Genomic DNA, 20,026 nt, shown 5'->3' on the forward strand with positions numbered 1-20,026 from the left:
CAGGAGCTGTAGGAGACAGGTTTCAGCCCCTTCCTTGTTTGTTTCAGAGCAGCCCCAGTTCCCTCCTGTGCTGCTCATGGTGCAGGTGGCAGCCTCAGTCACTGGGATGCCAGGAAAGCCACCAGTGAGGGCTCTCCTTCAACATTTAATCTCAGAAAAGTTCACGTGCCCAATTTCAGGAACCTGTTCAGTGCTAGAAAAAGGGCACCCAGTTCTAGCACGTGAGACACTTGATCTGTGAGCCCCATTCCCTCCCTCTGCATTCCCCCCCCCCCTTATTTATGCTAACTAGCTCCCTGCACAGCCGCTTTCAGAGGCTCTTACTTCCCCGCCTGCACAAGAAATACCACAAAGGTATCCTTTTGGTATCCCTCAGGTTGAAAAGATAGTCATCCTCTGTGAAAATGCAATGAAACGTAAGTTAAAATGTGGATCCATTTTATTGTGCTAGAGAATATAAACATTTTACTATCATTACAGGGTATGATAAAATGTTCTTTTGTTAAAACGTGTGCTGGATAATCATGATCCTTACCTGAATACACAATTTGAAAAGGCTCAGCAAAGGCAGAGAGTGTGCTTAAAAGTAAGAGAAAAGCATGTGAGTATGAAGAAAAGAGAAAAAGAGGAAAAGTGGAAATGACCAAGGGATGAGGTATAGTAAAGAGTGGTGCTAAAGTATTCCTTTGGCATTAACACATAGCCCACCGAGGACAACAGAAAGAAAATCTTAAACATCACCTTTTCTTTTTCCTTACAGCCTGAGGAGAAGGAGGCAACAATTAACGAACCATAAAGCTCCACTCGAGCCTTGGGGCTTGCTGTCACACTGCCAGGGAAGAGGGGAGTAGTCGGTCTAACGCCGTGAGGGTTTTCCCGGAGGGCTGCGTGACTTGATGACCACATACAGCACCGGTAACGGCACACGCTCACCGAGCAGGGGTAACCGAGTGCTCTGCCGCTGGCTGGAGGCGGGCCGGGGGGCAACCCGGTCCCGTCCCGTCCCGTCCCGTCCCGCCGCGCTTCCCGCAGCCGCCGCCAGAGGATCCCGCCGCCGCCGCAGGAGGCGGCGAGGGCGGGACGGGGCTGGCGGGCGGCGGGAAGAGGCGGAGCGGCGCCGGGCGGAGCCGCCGCTGCGGGGGAAGCCGCCCCCGGCCGAGAGGGGAGGGGGCCGGGGGTCCCCGCGGCGCAGGGCTGCCGAGAGCCCGGGTCCCCGGCCGGGGAGGCGGCGCTGGACCCGGGCTCGCCGTCTCTCTTTGCAAATCGCCGCCGGTGTGTCTCTCCTCCGGGTATTTCTCCCACGGTACCATCTCGCCTACTTACGCCGCCCCCCCCGGGCGGCCCCTGCCGCGGCCCCGCCGCCCCCGCCCCAAACCGCTGCCGGCAGAGCTCCCCCGGCCGGGGCAGCCGCAGCCCGCTCCGCCCCGGAGCGCGGCAGCCGCCGCTGCAGCATCTCCCCAGCAGTTTGCTCTGCCGAGCTCCTCGGCAGGGGGGCCGGGGCCGGGTTAGGCTTTTATTTATTCGACTTGAGTGTGTGTGTGTGAGTACACGCATTTTTCTATACGTGGCCAGCGCGGGGGTAGCTGGCGATGGCGAAGCCCCTCTCTGTAGGCAGGGCGCTTCCCGTCCTTGCTTTCCAAACGCGCAGGCACTGCGAGCCGGGACGTGGGTACCGCGGCCTCGGAGCCCCAAGTCATGTTTCCATAAGCGCCAGCCTTCAGAAAACCTTCGCGTGCCTGAAAACGCTCGTGGCCGCGGCGAGCTGCCGTGCAGTGGTGCCGGCGGCAGCGCGAAGCCCTGTGCCGCCGGGACGCACCGGCACCGGCACCGGCACCGGCACCGGCACCGGCACCGGCACCGGCACCGGCGGGAGTTTCTCCCGTAGCTGAGAGGCGGCGGCTCCCCCGCTCGCCCCGTCCCGCCTCCCGCATGCCCCACAGCGCCGGTGTTTCTGCAAACTTCACATCAGCGGATCGGCGTGGTGCTTAACGGGCCCGCGCCTGAAGAAAGGCGCACTTTCACATAGTTATTTCTGGTGAAATCCAGGCAAACCCCGAGCTCCTGCCGTGCCTTGCCTTGCCTTGCCTTGCCTTGCCTTGCCTTGCCTTGCCTTGCCTTGCCTTGCCCTCCCTTCCCTTCCCTTCCCTTCCCTTCCCTTCCCTTCCCTTCCCTTCCCTTCGATATTCCGGCCGTTATTTTCTCAAGGCAGCAGGCGGTCTGGAGTCCACCTGCACTTCTCTGCTGGCGACGGAAAAGACCACAAGTCTTATAACAAGTGATTATTAGCAATTCACAGTAACTGCAATTAGCCAAAGTCAACACGAAAGAACTGCTGCATAATCTAGTAAAGAGACGTTTAGGTTGAAAAAAACCTAAAGTGCATGACTGGGAATTAATTGCCTGGCTCACAGCGGATTTTCCCTAAGCTGTCTCGTTCCTTCAATAAATAACTTCGGGAACAGAACTCTCTCCAGCCAGCTCTTCTAGTTATCATGTAGGAGTTATTCTAAAAGCAAGATTGCATCTTCCAGCAGAACCTTTTTTTTTTTTTTAAATGTAATGTCATAATTAAAAACAACTCCCCCAGAACTTGGAAATTATGTCTAAGGGAGGAGGAAGCAAAGATTTATGCTTCCGAGATTTCTGTTCACAGTAAAACGATTACTCGTTGTACCTCTAGCAGAGCTTTTGGTTTCCAGATTACCGTCATGTAAGTGAAATTTTGTCATTTCCCATTCTGAAAGCAAAGGGGAATATTCTTATTACCTGATGCCTGGTGCAAAGCTCCACACACCTGGAGAGAATTGAAGTCGCTAAAAATCACATCTGTGCTGTTCTTAGTGGAGTAGAAAGACACATGATGTCCAGACCCAAACTATTTTTGCCCTGAATACACTTGGCTGCCGTCACATTTCCGAGTTCTCACAGCAGAAAATCCTCATTTATTCTAAAGTTCCCAATATACACACAAATCCATGTAGCTCGGTCTACCGCATCTCTCTCTCTTCTCTGTGCATACATTTTACAGGCATACCTTATGCATACATATGTGTATCCATGCATTCGTACAGTGCATGCAAACTTCTACATACATCCAGCTAGATACCGAGGCATATACAAACACGCTGCGTTGTGTATGTTTGTCTATCTGTCTGTGGAAGACTGTACTGTGGATCCCTCTCTGTAGCCGCACCGATTACATGGATCTGCGTCTCTGTGTACATCGGGATGCCCGTGGTTCCGACCACCCCGGGACCAGAAGCAGCGCCGACCCCTCTCCCTCCGTCTGAAGAGAGCACCTCCAGCGCCCTGGGCGGCCCATTCGGCAAGTGAGTGTGGGGTTTGGGGATGGGGGCACCCCCCAAAACAGCGGGGGGACGCTGTCGCCGGGCGCCGCAGCCCCCTCGGAGTCGCCCCCTCGGGAGCATCGGGCTGGTGATGGCGGGGAGAAATCCCCGCTGCCGGCTGCCGTCTGACTGCGGCTGGCGAGTTTGCTGCTCCCCCTCTCCCCTGTGCGTGTGTGCGTGTGTATGTATGTGCGTGTGTGTGTGTGCGCGCGCGTGTGTGTGTGTGTGCGTGTGTGTGTGCGTGCCCGCCGGGGCGGGGGCAGGGTTCACTTCCCGGCTCACCCCCTTGCCGGCGAGGCGGGTACCTGTTGGGCAGGGAGCGGGGACGAGGTGCTCCCCGATGCGGGGCGGCCCCCGGCAGCGCTCCGGTGCCGCGCTGCGGGGCTGGCCGCGGGCCAGGCGCTCCGCGGGGGGGGGGCGAGGTGCGCCCTTTCCCCCCCAGCCCCAGCCCGCCCTCCGCCCGGCCCGGCCCGGCCCGGCCCACCCCGCCCCGCGGCGCCGGGGGCCCGGCGGGGCCCGGGCTCCGCCGCGCTGTGCACAGCCCGGGGGGCACGGCCAGCGCCAGCCGGGGGAGCGGGAGAGGCCGCGCCGCTGCTCCCGGCGACTGATTGCCAGGAAGGGGGAAGCGCCGCAGCTCGGTGCCCGCTGAACACCTGTCAGCCCGTGGAGCCTGACTTATACCTGGCCCTGGCAGCCTCTCCGCTGGGGATTTCCCCCTCGTCCCACTTCTTTTTTTTTTTTTTCTTTTTTTTTTTCGCCTCCCCCCTCCCTTCCTGGACCGGTGTGAAAGGGGGTATTTTCTTCAGGGTATAAAGCTGAGAATACAGAGGAAGAGAGGCTAAGAGCTTCACCTCATTGCCTCATTCTCCCTTTCATGTGAACATCCTGCAACATTTCCTTCATCCTGCCGCACCTCTCACCTGGCCAGCGCTGCCCAGATCATGTCCGCTAAGCTCCTGCCGGTTTTCTTCCTCCTCTCAGTGTTTCACGCCTGGTAAGTCTGCACTCCCCTCGCATCCCCCCACCCCCGCTCCTCTCCTCTCCTCGCACCGGGGCTTGCGGGCTGGAGTCCCGCTCGCCGGAGTTTGCAAAATACTCGGCGCCCGGGAAGGACAGCGAGCTCTTCCCCCCTCCCCCGTGCCGTGCCGGGGCTTTATTCCCGAACGCGCCTTCCCCGGCTCCCTCCCCGGGACCCGCCTGGCTCCCCGGACAGCTGCAGCCCCGCTCCCGGCGCTGCCGGCGCGGCCGCCCCGCCGCTGTCCCTCTCGGCCCCTCGTGAAGCGGGAGGTCGCCTGCGAGGGCTCTGTCCTGAGCCGGCCCGGCAGAAAGTTTTCCCGCTCCGGCGGCTGCCAGGGTCCGGCACCCGGCGGGACGGCGGCTGGCGCTGCCCGGGCTCCCCTCACGGCGCGGAGCGGCCGGCAGCCCCGGCTTCCCTCCGCGCCCCACCCCCGGAGGCCCCGCAGACGGGGCCGGCCTGAGGAGGAAGAGGGCAGCCGCGGGAAGCGTGAGCCCAGCGGCCGGGACCAGCTGGGGGTGCTGAGGGATGCCCTGGTGCCGGGGCGGGGGGGACCGGCGGCGGCTGCCCTTAACCGCCTCGCCGTCGGTCCGGCGGGCGTGGAGGGAGGCCGGGAGGGGCGCATGTGGCGGGCTGGGCCGGGCCGGGCCGGGCCGGGGAACCCCTGGCACCTGCCTCAGGGACGGGAAGGGTCTCCCCGGCGGGGCTCCGGTAACGGCGGGCGGTGAGGGGCCAGAGGGGGATAGCTGGAAGCTGCAGCTGTGACCTTTTGGACCAGGCTCGCCTTCGGTCCCGGTGGTTGTCCAGGGTACTGGGAAGGGCCCTCCCCGCGCATAACCCAGGCAGAGGGGTCACCTCAGCGTCCCCCCGCAGGATCCGCCACCAACCGGGCTGCAGGCGTGCTCAGAGGCCCTTCCCTTCCCTTCCCTTCCCTTCCCTTCCCTTCCCTTCCCTTCCCTTCCCTTCCCTTCCCTTCCCTTCCCTTCCCTTCCCTTCCTTCCCTTCCCTTCCCTTCCCTTCCCTTCCCTTCCCTTCCCTTCCCTTCCCTTCCCTTCCCTTCCCTTCCCTTCCCTTCCCTTCCCTTCCCTTCCCTTTCCGATTTATTGACCGTGTTCTACTTCTCGGCAGCCTGCCCCACACCCGAGTGGCATCTCTCTCCCAAATCCCCACAGGAACTAGAGGCTGCTTCATGCCAGCCCCCAGAGCAAGTCCCGGACACATGTGTTGCAGGAAATAAACCCTTTCCCCACAACCTCTCAGGGTTTTCCAGCCTTCCTCCTTTGCAGTTCATGGACTGCCTCCTCTCTGTCTCCTCACGGGATCAAAACTAGTGGCCCCTGAGGAGTTTGGGGAAGGTGTGCAGTCTTTCTTCCTCCCCAATTTGAGAATGGCCTGCCATCATCCCGTGCTTGTTTCTGTGGATAACAGGAATATGCTGGCAGTCACCAGTAAGGCTACAGGTGAAAATGCAACCTCAAGTGCCTTCAAGGAGCTTAATTTTGTAGGGGCAAGCAAGGGAAGTGAAATAACAAACTCTTAAGGAAGAAAACAAAACACCTTGAAAAATATGTGTCCAGTGTATTAGTCGGATCCACTGTGAAACCTCTCCCACCCCCAATCTTAATCTAGAAGGCAGGTAGGAATTTACATGGCTTGGAGATACTTTCTAGGAAACAAGCTGCTAGAGTGAGGGGATTTAAAAGGTCTGTCAGTGCTTAGACTCTTGTTAGTGACTAGTTTTAAAGAAACGGCTCCCTGAAAGGGGAATCATCATCCTACCGGAACTCAGTTCTCATTTCCACGTGCAGTCTGAATGCCTCCAGTAAAGTTGTGGTGGGTGCAGCAGAAAAAGATGTACGATTTGTGCTCCTTTCCTATCGGCAATTCAGCACCACTGCAGCGTTTCAGCTCTGAAATATCAACCATATTGGTGCCTCCTTTGAGAATGGTTCTGTAACTGCAGTATTAAAACATAGGGCTTGTCATGAGTCTGAGGGAGGAAAAAACGGAAAAAATCCTCTTGGGGTTTTTTAATGCTCATTGGGTGAATTATACAAAAAAGATCAAGTTTTTGAAAAATACATCTCACTAACAGAGAAGGAATGGTCGTCTATTCAAAATTTCCCCTAAGTTTTCTCTACTTTTGCAGCTTGGTTATGTGAGGTCTCCCTGTAGAAAATCCTCAGGGACTAGGTTTCAAAATTATTTTTATATAGAAATTGTACCTAGAGCACTTGCGATTTGTGAGATCACGTTCAGTGATTCATGGCTAATCCTTAGGGGCATATTGGCTGTAGAGCAGTTTCAGTTAAAAGTTTCATTAAATGCTCAAATGTTGGTCTACAAGCAATGTTGAGGGTTGATGATGCTCTGTGATTAAATTTTTATACTCGTATTCATTTTTTTTCTGTTACTGTAGAGTGTCTATCAAATCTTCTGGACATCTGAGATATTTTAAAAGACACTAGTGTCATTATGGAGAGGAGAGGGAGAGAGAGAAAGGAGGTTGCTCTGATGCGTGTAGCACATCCCATGAATAAGCAAGGCTGGTGCCTCTGATTCTCCGCCGCTTTGTACCTTGCATAATTATTGACATTTGTGTAAAAAGATTGCGAAATGATATTGTATCACCAGGGCAATTGCAGGTCGAAGCAACACATGATTACTGCTGTAGGTTCCACCACTGAGGTTATCTTTTCTCCTGATAACTTCATCTCAGTTTAACTGTCATAGATTTTCTCCAGTGAGAGACATCAAACAGATTTGGTTTCTAAGATACCAAAAGATACATCTTCAAATCAACATTTTACTGTTTGTGCACAAAAAGCTGCACAAATGAAATTAGTCTTGTGTGAAAATACCTCTAGCTGTGATTTCTGGGCAAACTGTAGTTTCACCACATTTATTTTAGCAAACTCTTAAAATACAAATAATCCACCTATGAAGGAAAAAAGTCGCAACTCTTGGTGTAGTACTGTTTTTTAAAAAATGTCATTAAAATTACAGGGAAATTCAGATTAATTTATGCAATGTATTTGTGTGCTTGTGAAAATCCATCTTAAATTCAAGGAGCAAGCTCTTAATTCTAAGCCTTGTAATACATTAAACTCTGAAATTCAGGCACTGAGAATATAATAATTTATTAATAGGATAAAATGATCAGGAAGTATTAAAAGATCTGAATTTTTAATACTCTTATTAGCCTTTGTGCAAGAGATGAATCAGTTGTCTTGATGTATTAATAAAATAATACTGCAGATATTCGCTCTTTGTAAGAGTATATTGTAAACTAACTAGTCGGGATAGGTTGGTTAAAATACAGGATATAAAATACTACTCTGATAGCTGTATTAACTCCCAGAGTATAATTTTTTGAGAGACTGGCAGAAGACAATTTCTACACAATTCTCACTCATGACCCATCCACAGATACTCAACAACTGTTAATGGGAACATCCTGTTGCAAAAACAGCCTAAGGCTAGGTAGATGCAAAGCCAAGGGAGATATCTAAAACTTCTTCAGATGAGTGTGGAGATTTACCCACAATGTAAATTCAGATTTTAGTTGTGTAAAATAACATCTGTTTGTTTGATTTGTTATTGCAGTTCTAGAAAAGTTGAAGAGGATGAATACGAAGATGGAACAACTAACCAAAAATGGGTTTTAGCTCCAAAAACACAAGACACAGATGTGACTCTCATATTAAACAAGCTGTTGAGAGAGTATGACAAAAAGCTGCGGCCAGATATTGGAAGTAAGTACTCCTTTCTGCACAAGTGAGGAGAAACATCAGAAAAGACATTATGTTACACATTGGTTAGTGTGCACAAATGCCTGGGAAAGTGGAGATTAAGGTTTTTTGGCTGAAGTTCATTTCCAAGTCAATATTTAAAAAATGCTCATTCTCATGGGAAGATGTGGTGGTAACTTAGGGTGCTAAACTCTGGTTTGCTTGTACAGAGTTTGTGTAGAGATATGGAACGGCTAGCTCTAAAGTATTCAGCAGGTCTTTGGCAGAGTTAGGAACATACTTATCTCTTTTGTCATCCAATCCATGCATATGAAAAACTCACGCTCTGAGAAGCAATAAAAACCCCAGCATATTAAAAACAAAAAGCAGGACACAGCAAGAGAAGAATGTGCATCTACTCCCTTCGAAATGCGATCACGAAAGTTATGTTCCTTAATGCTGAGAAGAAGGCACTAGGATTTGCCTGTGTATAGGGCAACTCTAGAGATTTTCTTCCCCAAACCAGCAGCCATCTTATCTCCAAAAGAAATCTGATAGAATGGAAGTGTCTTGTGGGCAGTACTACTACATATAGGTATAAAATTTAGATGAGAGCCAGTAGATACCTGCATACAAGCATTTTGAGCTATTTTCTTTTCCTTTTTTTTAAATTTGTACGGTGAGGTTGTGTGTTTCAAACCAGTATTGTTTTACCTTTTGTGGTTATGCCCTGTTTGCCTTGTTTGCATCCTTAGATCAGAATGGCTATAGCACAACTGCTGCTCAGTTTGTTCACAGCAAGTTTGTATGACAGAGATCAGAGACAATTTGTCATTTACGTTTACTTCACCTTGCGTATACTTCAGAATGAACTGGGAATGAGGAATGCTCAAAACAACCACCTAATATAATTTGCTTTTCCTAAATTTTTGCAGAGATTAGAGGGAGAATTCCTACCACTGATTATAAGTGACACTACCATTTGCTGATGGCACATGTATTGATATACTTTCTAGGTGATCCCTTTGGGTCAGTTTAGAGGGAAGTAAGAGCCATCGGTATGTATTCACCATTACAATTATTAGTGTCTCATAGCTACACATTAATACAACAGTTCCAGAAAAAAACCTATGCTGTGGTATGAAAGAAAGTGTGGGTTTTTTTTTTTTAATAGCTATTACTTTGATTTTCCATAGTATTTACAAAGATCATATTTGATAGATGTGTCTGTTTTTAACACAGAGTGACATTTATCTCTCTTTCTCTCTACTTAGTTTGTCATACTGGATTTAGCTGATCTTTAATATCTGATGGAGAAGTGCTTTAATGCAGTTCCCAACCCATATCAACATCTGGAAAACATTCTCAGACAAATGTTTTATTTTACTTTGTACACGGTGTCCTCAGATCACTGACTTCAGGCAGAGTAAATTATGTTATGGCTATGTGGGGCAAAGTAATCATTCAAAGTCCCCATGTCAGTTGCCATAAAATCAGTAGAGGTCAGACATATCTTACAGCACTGGAAAATCATTGTTACCAAAATAATTCCTTTTGTCTCTCCATAAACTTTCATAAATCCTGTTTTAGAGAAAGGAGTTAAATGACACAGCTCCTCATATATCGTACCAAACAGAGATTTTACATTTCTCAACTACATCTATCTATTTCTGTCAAGCGTCTCAGTCCTAGGCCATTTTTCTCTTTGATAGGAATCTGGCTATTTCAGTACTTGAGCTGAGTGTTGTTCAAACGCTAGAGAAGTTAGTTCACCTCTGCTTCCTTCCCTGGTCCCTCTTCCCTCCTCTCACACCTTTGATGCAGATAAATAACATTGCCCTTTTGAAGCTAAGGAGCTGCTGCATTTGTCAAGGAGAACATGAGGGGAATGTTAGAGAATTGGGCATTATACCTTAGCTTCCCTGAATTGCTGGCTGGTGCCTCACACACAAGCACATTTTCCTTTCCCTCTGGGAGAAGGTTATCCTCCAAACTAGATGGTTGACTTGTCCTGCAACTGAACTGTGTTCCTGCCCTGAAGGTCCCAGTATTAATACAAATCAGTTAAGCATAATACATATCAGTTAAAGCACTAGGAAAAAAAGTAGTGGACCAGGTAACATAAAGCATACAATAAGAAAATGCATGTTTTAGAATTTATAGAAAGCACGGAATGAACCGGTGGAGGAAGAGAGAAGTAATTCTCAGAATCAAGCAGAAGTGTAGCCAATAAAAGATGCTGAGGGTTAAATCCAGGACTAACATGCAGTCAGCTACTCATTAGGGCCTTTATGTTTGTGCAGTGCTGCCGGTGAGCAAATTGGCTGTCCCACAGGTCAGGGGACACTCACCGTTTCATGCCACATTGCTCTTCACTCAGTTTTCCAATCCTTTATTGCAAAGCCACTATATCTAACAGTGGATAACTTTAGCAATGCTCCTGAAGAAATGGTCTTCTTTCTGAATGCAGTCAGAAAAGCCTAGGAAAATACTGACTTCTTTGCACTTTCAAAGGTTAGGATTGCAATTTTTATATCACTTGGGAGCGCACTTTTGCAAGGCAAAGGCCATGGGGAGAAGGAGAAGACTGTGGCAAATAGAAGGTATTGAAGTGCATGCTGGCCCAGACAGTGACTTTTCTGTGGTCTTTCATCCTTCCAGGGCAGCTGATGTTTTGGCTAGCTCAGGTATGTCCAGGTACTACCTGGCACTGTACAGCCATATTCTGAGTGCCCACTTGCCATGCTATGGGCACTGAGTTCTTCAGTAATCACGTGACCTCTAGGTCAGGAGTATAGCCATCGGTGAATGAACTCCTGTGAACAGACACTCGGCCACCCTCCTTCCTCCTCCCCCGCCCAGCCCATCTAAATGACTGTAAAGAGCGTGTAGGTCAATGGTAAGATGCAAGGCCAGGACTTGCTCTTTCCTTTCTTTTTTTCTTAGGCTGACCTATACTTGGCCTAGGCTTTCAGGTAAATGACTGTTGGTCAGATCACATTCTCAATCTACACTCAGCAGTGCAGGCATCACCTGCAAGGTTCCAAGCCAGGATTTTGAAAGAGTGGATTGAACAACCTAAGTATTATGCAAAATAGTTACCCTGTGAAGGCTATCAGCAATGTGACACCTTAACAGGACCTGTCTAGCTAAAAGGGGCCTTTGGTCTTTGGAAACAAAGCAGTGTTCTACCAGCAGGGGAATGTCTGACTGCATTCCCTGTGACCGCACACTTGGCAGAGTTCTTGTCTCCATAAATATCACAGCTTGTGAGGGTTTTCATTTTAATGGTGGCATCTGACAGTTTTCCATTATACCACAGAACATACACGCCTTTTGGAATTGAAAAAAAAAAAAAAAAAGAAAAGAAAGCACCTCACACTGAACAGCTTATAACAGTGTACTGATTAGATCAAAAAGAAAAGTGTTTTATGGAGACAAAGCATCTTTTCCACCTACTTTTTACCAGCTACAATTATAGGGCTGAGAATGAGAATCATGGGTCTGTTGCATGGTATAAAAGGTATCAGTCCCAGATGATAACAAGTAAACTCATTCTGAACTGTGAAGGTCTTAAAATCTCTTCCATAGGCAGGTACTCTGGAGTTCGTTTCAAAGTCCTTTGAAGTGAAGACCTGTTCAATGGATATGCAACATTTTCTAAGTGCAGTAAGGCTTACTACCCTGCAAGAGTGATTTTTTTCCCCCCAAAGTCACACTGGCTTAAGTCCTGACATTTAGTAGGACTAAGTTCTGGCCCTGAAATTTTACCTTATTAATAAAATGAGAACAGAAAAAATAGAAAAACTAACAGGCCACAGAGTAGAATGATAATAATTACAACTAGAAACATCTCAGTCTTATTTAGGTTCTATTAACAAACTAGGTTTTTGCCATTGCTTTATTTTTGATTAACTGATTTAAAATTTAAGTTCCATTTAGAAAAAAAAAACAACAATGAAGCAAACCACAGGTAAATTAAATAGCACATGACAAAACATATTTCCTTCAAAGTCAGTTTTACTTTAATGAAACCTTCCCTTTCACCTTCCTTAATGGACAGCTTAGTCCACAATGGAGTCCTGGAAAATAAAAGCTACCTTTATTACCCTACATTGTTGCGTGCTTCTCTTCATATGGAATGTAGGTTGCCTTAAACAGACAGAAAGTTTGTAACAATGTATTCTTCCAAAGTGAAAGTTTTGCCAATCACATTCCCTGAGTGAGCTTTACATGGGGAAGATAATATGCTATCTTTTTCTTTCATTGTGAAAGACGCCTTACCCATCAAAAAGGTTAGTATGTGAGAGGTCTCTGAAATGTGCCATTAGTAGCGGGAGAAAAAAAATCTCACTCTAGACCAGGCTCAGAGCTGCAGTACTCATTTGGAGCATGAAGAGCAGTAAGTCTTAAGAGTTGCCTTTCAGTAGGTAGCTGGTTTGCTTACCTCAAAGAAAAGATCTTTTTCCCTCTTGTTCATTAAGAAGCAATAACTAATGTGGCCCAAAATTTCAGTGATGACAAGGCAATAGTAATGTTAAGACTACTTCATAAGCCGAGCTAAACTCCAAGATTCCCTCTTTATCTCAACCTGCTAATGTAAAAGAAAACATTTTATTTCACCAGTAATTTTTAGAGAACAAAACCGTTCCCTGAGCATCTCTAACAAGGAGTCAGTTACCTCAGCACTCTAATTTCAGTGCGAACGATATTCTAAAACACACATCCTGCAGTCTGACCAGGTGCTCTGCAGCCCTCCTGTGATTACCTGCCCTTTTCCCCAGCTCCTGAAATACCTTCCCCAGAACACAACAGGACTAGAATAAGGAGTTACATGCACTTGTTAGGTACAAGCAGACAGAACTGCTGTCCACTACCTTTCCCCATGGTGTTCCTAATATGAAATTAGGAAAGTGATAAATTTCTGTTTTAGTATTTTTTTACAAATGCCTAAAAAATCATAGGAAAAAAACATAGAAGTTATTTCCCCTGCATTTCAGGCTCTACCAATGATCTTTGCAGTTATTTATACTCTGCCAGGGAAAGTTTAATACTTTCCATTAATTTCTAGTTCAGAGGCTGGAGCAAAATAATGCTGGTAAGAGAAAAGCCAACTAGAAGGGACTACACTCTAGTGTACTCAGACTACCCAGGGACATTGAAAGTAGAGTGTGATCTTAAATATTAGAAATAAAGCTAAAATAAGATAAGAACCCAAATCAAGGAATATAAAGTTACAAGACAGAACTTCCTGTGCCTCAGAGTTACTTAGCTGACAGCAAGTTTTTCAACTGATACTTCTTGTAATGGTCAGCCAGAACTGAGCAGGCCGAATTCCATGTTTAATGCAGTGGAAGTCTTGTATAAATGTGGTAGTTTATTGTATTCATTTATTTTTCCTATACTTTCTAGCACCTGGTTTCTAAGCTGCCTACCTTCTTACTTAAAAAAGAAAGTCAAGCTGACATCAAATCAGACTTGAGGCAAGAGCATTATGGGAGAGACAGAACGAGCATGAATAATACTGATTTTACTGATATTATTCACTGAAAGGGTAGATAAGAGTAGTAAGATAATTTGTATTGCATGTTTGCATCTTCTGTTTCTCAAATGTATCATATTAGGGAAGGCTCTGAATTGCACATGTTGAAGAAAGCTTCGTCAGCTTGTGTTCTGAGATGCTTTCACCACTAATGCTTGCTTTTCCCTCCTTTTTTGATTATCCTGCAGTAACTTTTGGATTCCTCTTGGATCCTCTAGATTTATTTGATCCCTACAGCCTCTAGTGGTCCCCTGTATTTATTGTGTATTTATAAGCCCAAATAAATTCACTTTGAAGTATGTAAGTGTATATGCTTATATGTATATGTGTATATATATATGCATATACACACATACGTACACCCCCTAATTTAATGCCTATATATCTTCTGACTCCACCAGTTCTAGCTGTCTTGAGAGTCAAGCTGGTTTTCTTTGCTCCCCAGGTATCTTTATAATCATTAGCCAAATTTCTGAAGATGAGAGCAGTCTCACAAAAAGCTGTGCAGCTCTTAGTACCTTGAGTAGGTTTGTACGAGTGTAGCTGGTAGAAATAGATGGGCTCATTTGTGTCAGCAAACACAGAAGACTAAGTTCTGTCTGACATGCTTTACTGTCCTGGCTTGGTAGCGTTTAACAGTGGTTCTCTTTTTAAGCAGTTAAAAGTTCTCGCTGTGATTTAAGCAGTTTCTCAGTGTATGCAAGGAGCAGATCTGTTGGGTGAGTGGGCACAACTTTTATTCTGTTGCTTTTTAAAGGAGATGTGCATTTTCAAGCACGATCCTAATGAAAACCTTGAGTACTGAAGCAGTATCACAACCTTTCTTCTGTCTGACCTGCCTTCCTAGCACGCCACACAGAGATGACCCCTGAAGTGCACCACAGGCTATTACCACTGTAGCTGTCAAGTTATTTTTGCTAGCTGCTGATTGCTACACCTGATACTCTTTTAAATTAGCTCCAGCAAGGTTTCCCCATATGTGGTGACAGAGGGTTGCTTATTGCCTCACAGATCAAAATATTTCCCAGATCATAGTGCAGAGAAAGCTGTAAACTGTCATGCAAGGTCAAATTACTACTTTCTGCTGTAAGTCTTTTTTTCTGCTAGCCTACGAGAGACAGTGTCAGACATCTCATAATAGGAAATAGTGAGGGAGACAGTTGTCACTTAGGGATTGATTATAGACAGTTGCACCTGGAGAGCTAACCAGTGTGTAGAGGTACTACACAATGGGAAGGAGAGAGGGAGTAACTTCTGTTTGTATTATGGCAGCACTCAGGAGGGGAAAACCATAGTCCTGGATCCAACTTCTGTAGTATTGGGCACTGAAGAAGATTGTGGAGATTAGTCTAATTCAGGTTTGTATGGAAGAAGAAACTTGAATAACCCATTGGTGAGGATGAGGAGTGCTGTGGCTAAGACTCAGCTAGGAAACAGGGCTGAATACAGTGAGAGCTCAGGAGCTGAAAAAGATCATAAAAAAATCAGAAATGTTTTAATTGTTCTCATTGATACTTCCCTCTTTCTTTTTTGGGGGAAAGTGGATTGTCTTTATTTCAGAAAACTTTTGTTCTGATTCAGCCACTAAACTGGAAATCCATTAACTGTCCATTTCCATGAGTGAGACAGTAAATATGAAGACTATTTTAGTGCCAGTCATCTCCCATGCATTATGTGTAAGCACACCTATGCAAGGAGAGGAATATTCCTGAGGAAAGGGTTGCTATTCAATGCAAACGAGAACAACCTCTGTTCTAGGTGGGAGGATAGAAGGGATTTCTTGATTGTCTGCAGGAGTTCTAATTCTCTAGCATCTTCAGTAATCGATGCTTTCTTCTGCAGACTTTGCCATGAACATTTCTAGAATATTGATGGAAAGGCTAATAAGTGAAGGGTAAACTACTCTATGGCCACTCCAAAGTCCCAGATTTAGATTTTGAAAACTGTGATCCATGTTTGAGTTTTAAAACATGATATAAATAAATATGTTGGTTGCACCTAATCCTTGTCTGGTGCCAGTATAGTCCATCAAACTTAGGCTCGTTCAAAATCTAGCATGGGAACATTTCTGATTAGGATAGGCTGTTGACAGTGAGTTTTTTCATGCCTACATTCTGCTTTTTTAATCGCTTAACCATGGAGCTCAGTAAAGGGGAATTTCTGACTTTGGCTTCTGACCTGGTTTGGTTCACAGCTTCTCAACTGTCAGGGGAAACACCCTACTTTTACTCATTACTTTTTACTCATCCTTCTCTCAGGTAAAACTCTTAATGTGTCATCCTGAAAGAATACATAGAGAAATTTTATTCCAATGCAGGAACCCTGAAGCCCTCCAATTTAATGTTTCTGCTTAAAAAAAAAAAAAGTGGTTTTATTTTTTTGATTATTTAACAGGTTTGATTTTTTTTTGCTTTTTTGTTTCATTTTTTTAGAACACCTAATTTAAATCAAATGCTGGAAAACAACACTTTAATTTGAAGTTTACAGTACTTCAATATATAGAAATATTTCAGTATTCAAACACTTTGTTTTTCTGAAACTAATCTCATAATTTAACTCAAGTAATACAGTTCTTTGCAGATAAAACTACTCTTTTGTGTAATTTCTGATGAGCCACTTGTATCTTTGCAATACTAATGTCTTGCATGTAGTCCATTGGGTTGACAAAGATGTACTGGTTTTGTGTTGGAGAGAGAGGCCTTTTACCCGAGTACTTAACAGCAAGGTCCCTTACAATACAACCTTCACTTTGTGAATGTAAATAATTCATTTACACAGATAACTCTTATTTAGAGTTTTATTTCCTGGCGGTGATTACTTGCTGAAATGGCTTGATACAAACACAGACTGAATATTTTTCTTGAGTGGCATTGTAGGTAAGAAAGTTTCGTTGACAGTAATGTTTGCCAAACTCTTCATCTAAACTGTCAGACCCAAAACTACATATAGCAGCTGCTAGTTCTTATTTTCTCTTCTTTTCCGTAACTTCACCTAAGAAATCTGAGAGGAGGTTGGGAGTATAACACAGACTTTTGGGATGCCACAGATTGAAAGTTAGGTAAGAGTCAGGAAAAGTCTGAGATATTAATTACATAAGAAAATCCCTTTCTTCTCTCTCCTTTCTTCTGCGATTACCTAGACTATGCTGGCTTTTCCAAGTGTAGAAGTTTATTTAGAAGTCTTTCTTATTAAAGGGGGTTCTGAGCAAGTATTTGTAAATTGGGCAGATGTGCAGTGCTACAGTTGCCATTTTGAGGTTGTGGCACAAACTAATAAATTATTCTGTCATCTTTAAACAAGGAAAACTTTCTGCACATATTATTTTAAAATATTGTTGCTCTTTTTTGCAATTGTATGGTTTTCTTATGACTGCTATTGTTCATCCAGACCTTGGTTGCTAGCTTGCTAGACTTCGCAGGAACAAATTCTATTATTGTTCAGTCTTATAATATCACATAGGATCTGCCCCCTCCTATGAATATAAGTAAAACAAAAATGGAAACTTTAGGGATTGATTGTAAAACCAGCCTAACCATTAAGATCTACAGTTTTCATTCCCAAACAACATAATACTGGAAAAATTACAGCTTGTGCATTAAGGAAAGGTAAATGAAGGATAAAAATGCTGAAGGTTGATTCATGGTGATGGTGGGATATGAAGAATAAAAGTGATTTGTAGTTAATTGAGGGAGTCCGTTTATGTGCACGCTTGTCATTCACACTCCTGGACAGAATGGCAACAAAACCTAGCATGTGAATAAAATACCCTGTTCAGAAGACTGTGTTCTCATCCTGGTATTGCTGTCATCCAAACTTTCTTTCAAGTCTGCACCCAATTTTTGATTATCCTTTTGATTTTCATTTGCAGTCCTGTTTTGGTAGTTTGATCCTAAAACATAGGGATGACAGTTCTGTCAGAGTTTCTCTGGCTGTAGCAAGTGGAGGGCTTTGACCTCTATCTGTTGTTCAAGCCCATTCTCTTCTGTGCCGGAAGAATGAGTCTTTTTTATTTTCCTCACTGATACCTTCGTAGAATCATAGAATAGAATCATAGAATCATTTAGGTTGGAAAAGACCTTTAAGATCATCGAGGCCAACCGTAAACCTAACACTGCCAAGTCCATGACTAAACCATGTCCCTAAGTGCCACATCTGCACGTCTTTTAAATACCTCCAGGGATGGTGACTCAACACTTCCTGTTACTATGTCTTTCTTCAAATGTGGTAATTTGTCCTAAAATATAGAAGTTTTAGCTGACCACAATTATCCCTGAGAAGTGAGTTGTTAGCATAGCCATTTGTTTTACAGGAACAAACAGGTAATTAGATGTTGCCTATAAGGTTGTGTAGGAAAATATTAGTAGTCATCATCACTAACACAAAGTAAACATTAACATTATAATCACTACTACTACGGTTACCGATAACTGTGTAATGATTTATTACAGCTTTATCCCAATTTAAAAATAGCAATTTATGTGCTAATGAGATAATGTAAAATATCATTATAGAGTAATTTCAAAAAATATCTCATTACTGTAGAGCCAATCTTGTTAGTCTTTTGCGTTCAGGAGCCTTGTGGAACTTAGGCAGAGTTTAAGTGGCTGTGTATTTCTGGAACAGAGCTCATATTGTGTTTGTTATGTGGTTGTGTGCCTTCTAAAAATCTAGTGCTAATTGTTTTGCTTCTAGAAATATGTGTATATTGATCCATAACATTTTTACTACCACTGTTTTGGGTAAAACCAGAATAATTTAGACCTGGGAGTTGCTTGAACAATGTAAGAAAGGTTAATGCTCAACAAAAATTAATTTTAATTTTATTTTAAAATTTATGAGAGCTCAGCTAGTTCTACTCATGTTTAAATGAGCTACCAATAAAAATATTTCTAAACATTAAACTTTAAAAAATAATTTTAAATATTTATGATTTGTGCAGGAACATAAATGCTATTTGGACAGACTTCAAATGTGGAGGAAGCTTTCTGTAGGAAGCACATAAAGTGGTTTCATTCATGAAATAAGCATCAATTCTGAATAGCGGAGATCTATCAAAAATTAAGAGATATTTTAAAAGGACAGGATAATTTAAAGTACTAAGTAAAGATAATAAAATGTCAGGAACTTACTGGAGATTTTTTCCCTACATGACTTGTGAAATTGTGTAACAATCCCTTTGTTCATTTCCTCAAAAGTCTTTTAAAATTCTCCTGATTTATCTGTTGAGTTTTTTATACACGCGATCAGCTTACATGTGTCCAAGACTAAAGTATTCACGGACTTTAATGGGATTCAAGCTCAGGTACTGTTTATTTCACCAGTGTAAATCTATAAAGCAGGACTACACAAATCCTAGAGTTGGCCTGCATGGGTATTTGTGATCAGGGCATTATTCTAGCTGTTTCTGTGTTTTGTTGTCCAGACATACCTGACCTAGCTTTACACTAACTGTCTAAGTGTTCACTTGGCTTCTTAAGTGAGCTTTGCAGGCAGCGTTGAACTCACGACTCCTGTGGCTAGGCGTCTTTTGAACCGTCTAAAGTTTGTAGACAAATTTCACTCGGATGTGTCTTTGCAATGTGATAGTCACAAGGCTGACTGGAATATAAACACTCCGTCTGTCTCAAAGCCATGGCATTTGGATCAGATGGGGACTATTAGCTAAATATTGGTGTGACCTTAGTTTTGTTTGCAGATATTTTGATTGGCTTGATAAATCCCTTCCTCAATTAAAACCAACATGTTTGAAGATGAAGTGATTATGATAAGCAGTTAGCTAACCTTAGATAGCACTGTGTAGCAGCATAACACTGCAGTTACTTGGATGTTCTTACATTGTCTTTTAGGGAAAGTTGACTACCATATATTAAAGAATATTTCAAAAAACTTTGAGAAGGTTGGTACATTTGTTGACAACCTTTAATTGCTCTCCTGCACGTGATATACACATGGTTCTGCCAGTAATTTTTCTAAGTTTCTGACAGCTTTTTAAAACTATTTTGGGCTGATGCCGATATCAAAACGGTACTGGAGCTGGGTATCCATTTGTCATCTTATTGCCAACTTTTAGGGAGGTATTAACACTTTCATTGTTTAATCAACAAGACTGTGAGGACTTTCCTAGTGCAAGAAAAAAGGCTCCATCTGCAGCTCAGCAACTCCATGCATGGCTTAAATCAGTCCATGAACTGAGTGTTCACAAATGCATGTAGTATACAGAAAAACTGAGCAGGCCTTGAAATAATTGTTAATGTAACTATTTATGTCTTCCATGAAACTCAGTTTATTTTGAAGACTGGTAGAGGGTGAGTTCTTTCTAATAAGGTGTGATGACTTTAAGACTCAGTTATTTTCTTTTTCATAAGGCATTTTGGAAGAAGTAATCTTAAAA

At 44.4% G+C, this 20,026-nt stretch overlaps 1 protein-coding gene across 1 annotated transcript in view; it reads left to right on the forward strand.

The window, feature by feature from the left end:
- The first annotated feature begins 4,288 nt into the window (after positions 1-4,288).
- Positions 4,289-20,026, forward strand: part of GABRG3 (gamma-aminobutyric acid type A receptor subunit gamma3) — a 325,926-nt gene continuing 310,188 nt past the window's right edge. Inside the window, exons 1-2 of the mRNA XM_050900977.1 lie at positions 4,289-4,341; positions 7,969-8,117. Coding sequence (XP_050756934.1) covers positions 4,289-4,341; positions 7,969-8,117 — 202 coding nt within the window. The remainder of the gene's footprint in view (positions 4,342-7,968; positions 8,118-20,026) is intronic.

Source organism: Gymnogyps californianus, chromosome 1, assembly GCF_018139145.2.
Source record: "Gymnogyps californianus isolate 813 chromosome 1, ASM1813914v2, whole genome shotgun sequence".
Taxonomy (NCBI): domain Eukaryota; kingdom Metazoa; phylum Chordata; class Aves; order Accipitriformes; family Cathartidae; genus Gymnogyps; species Gymnogyps californianus.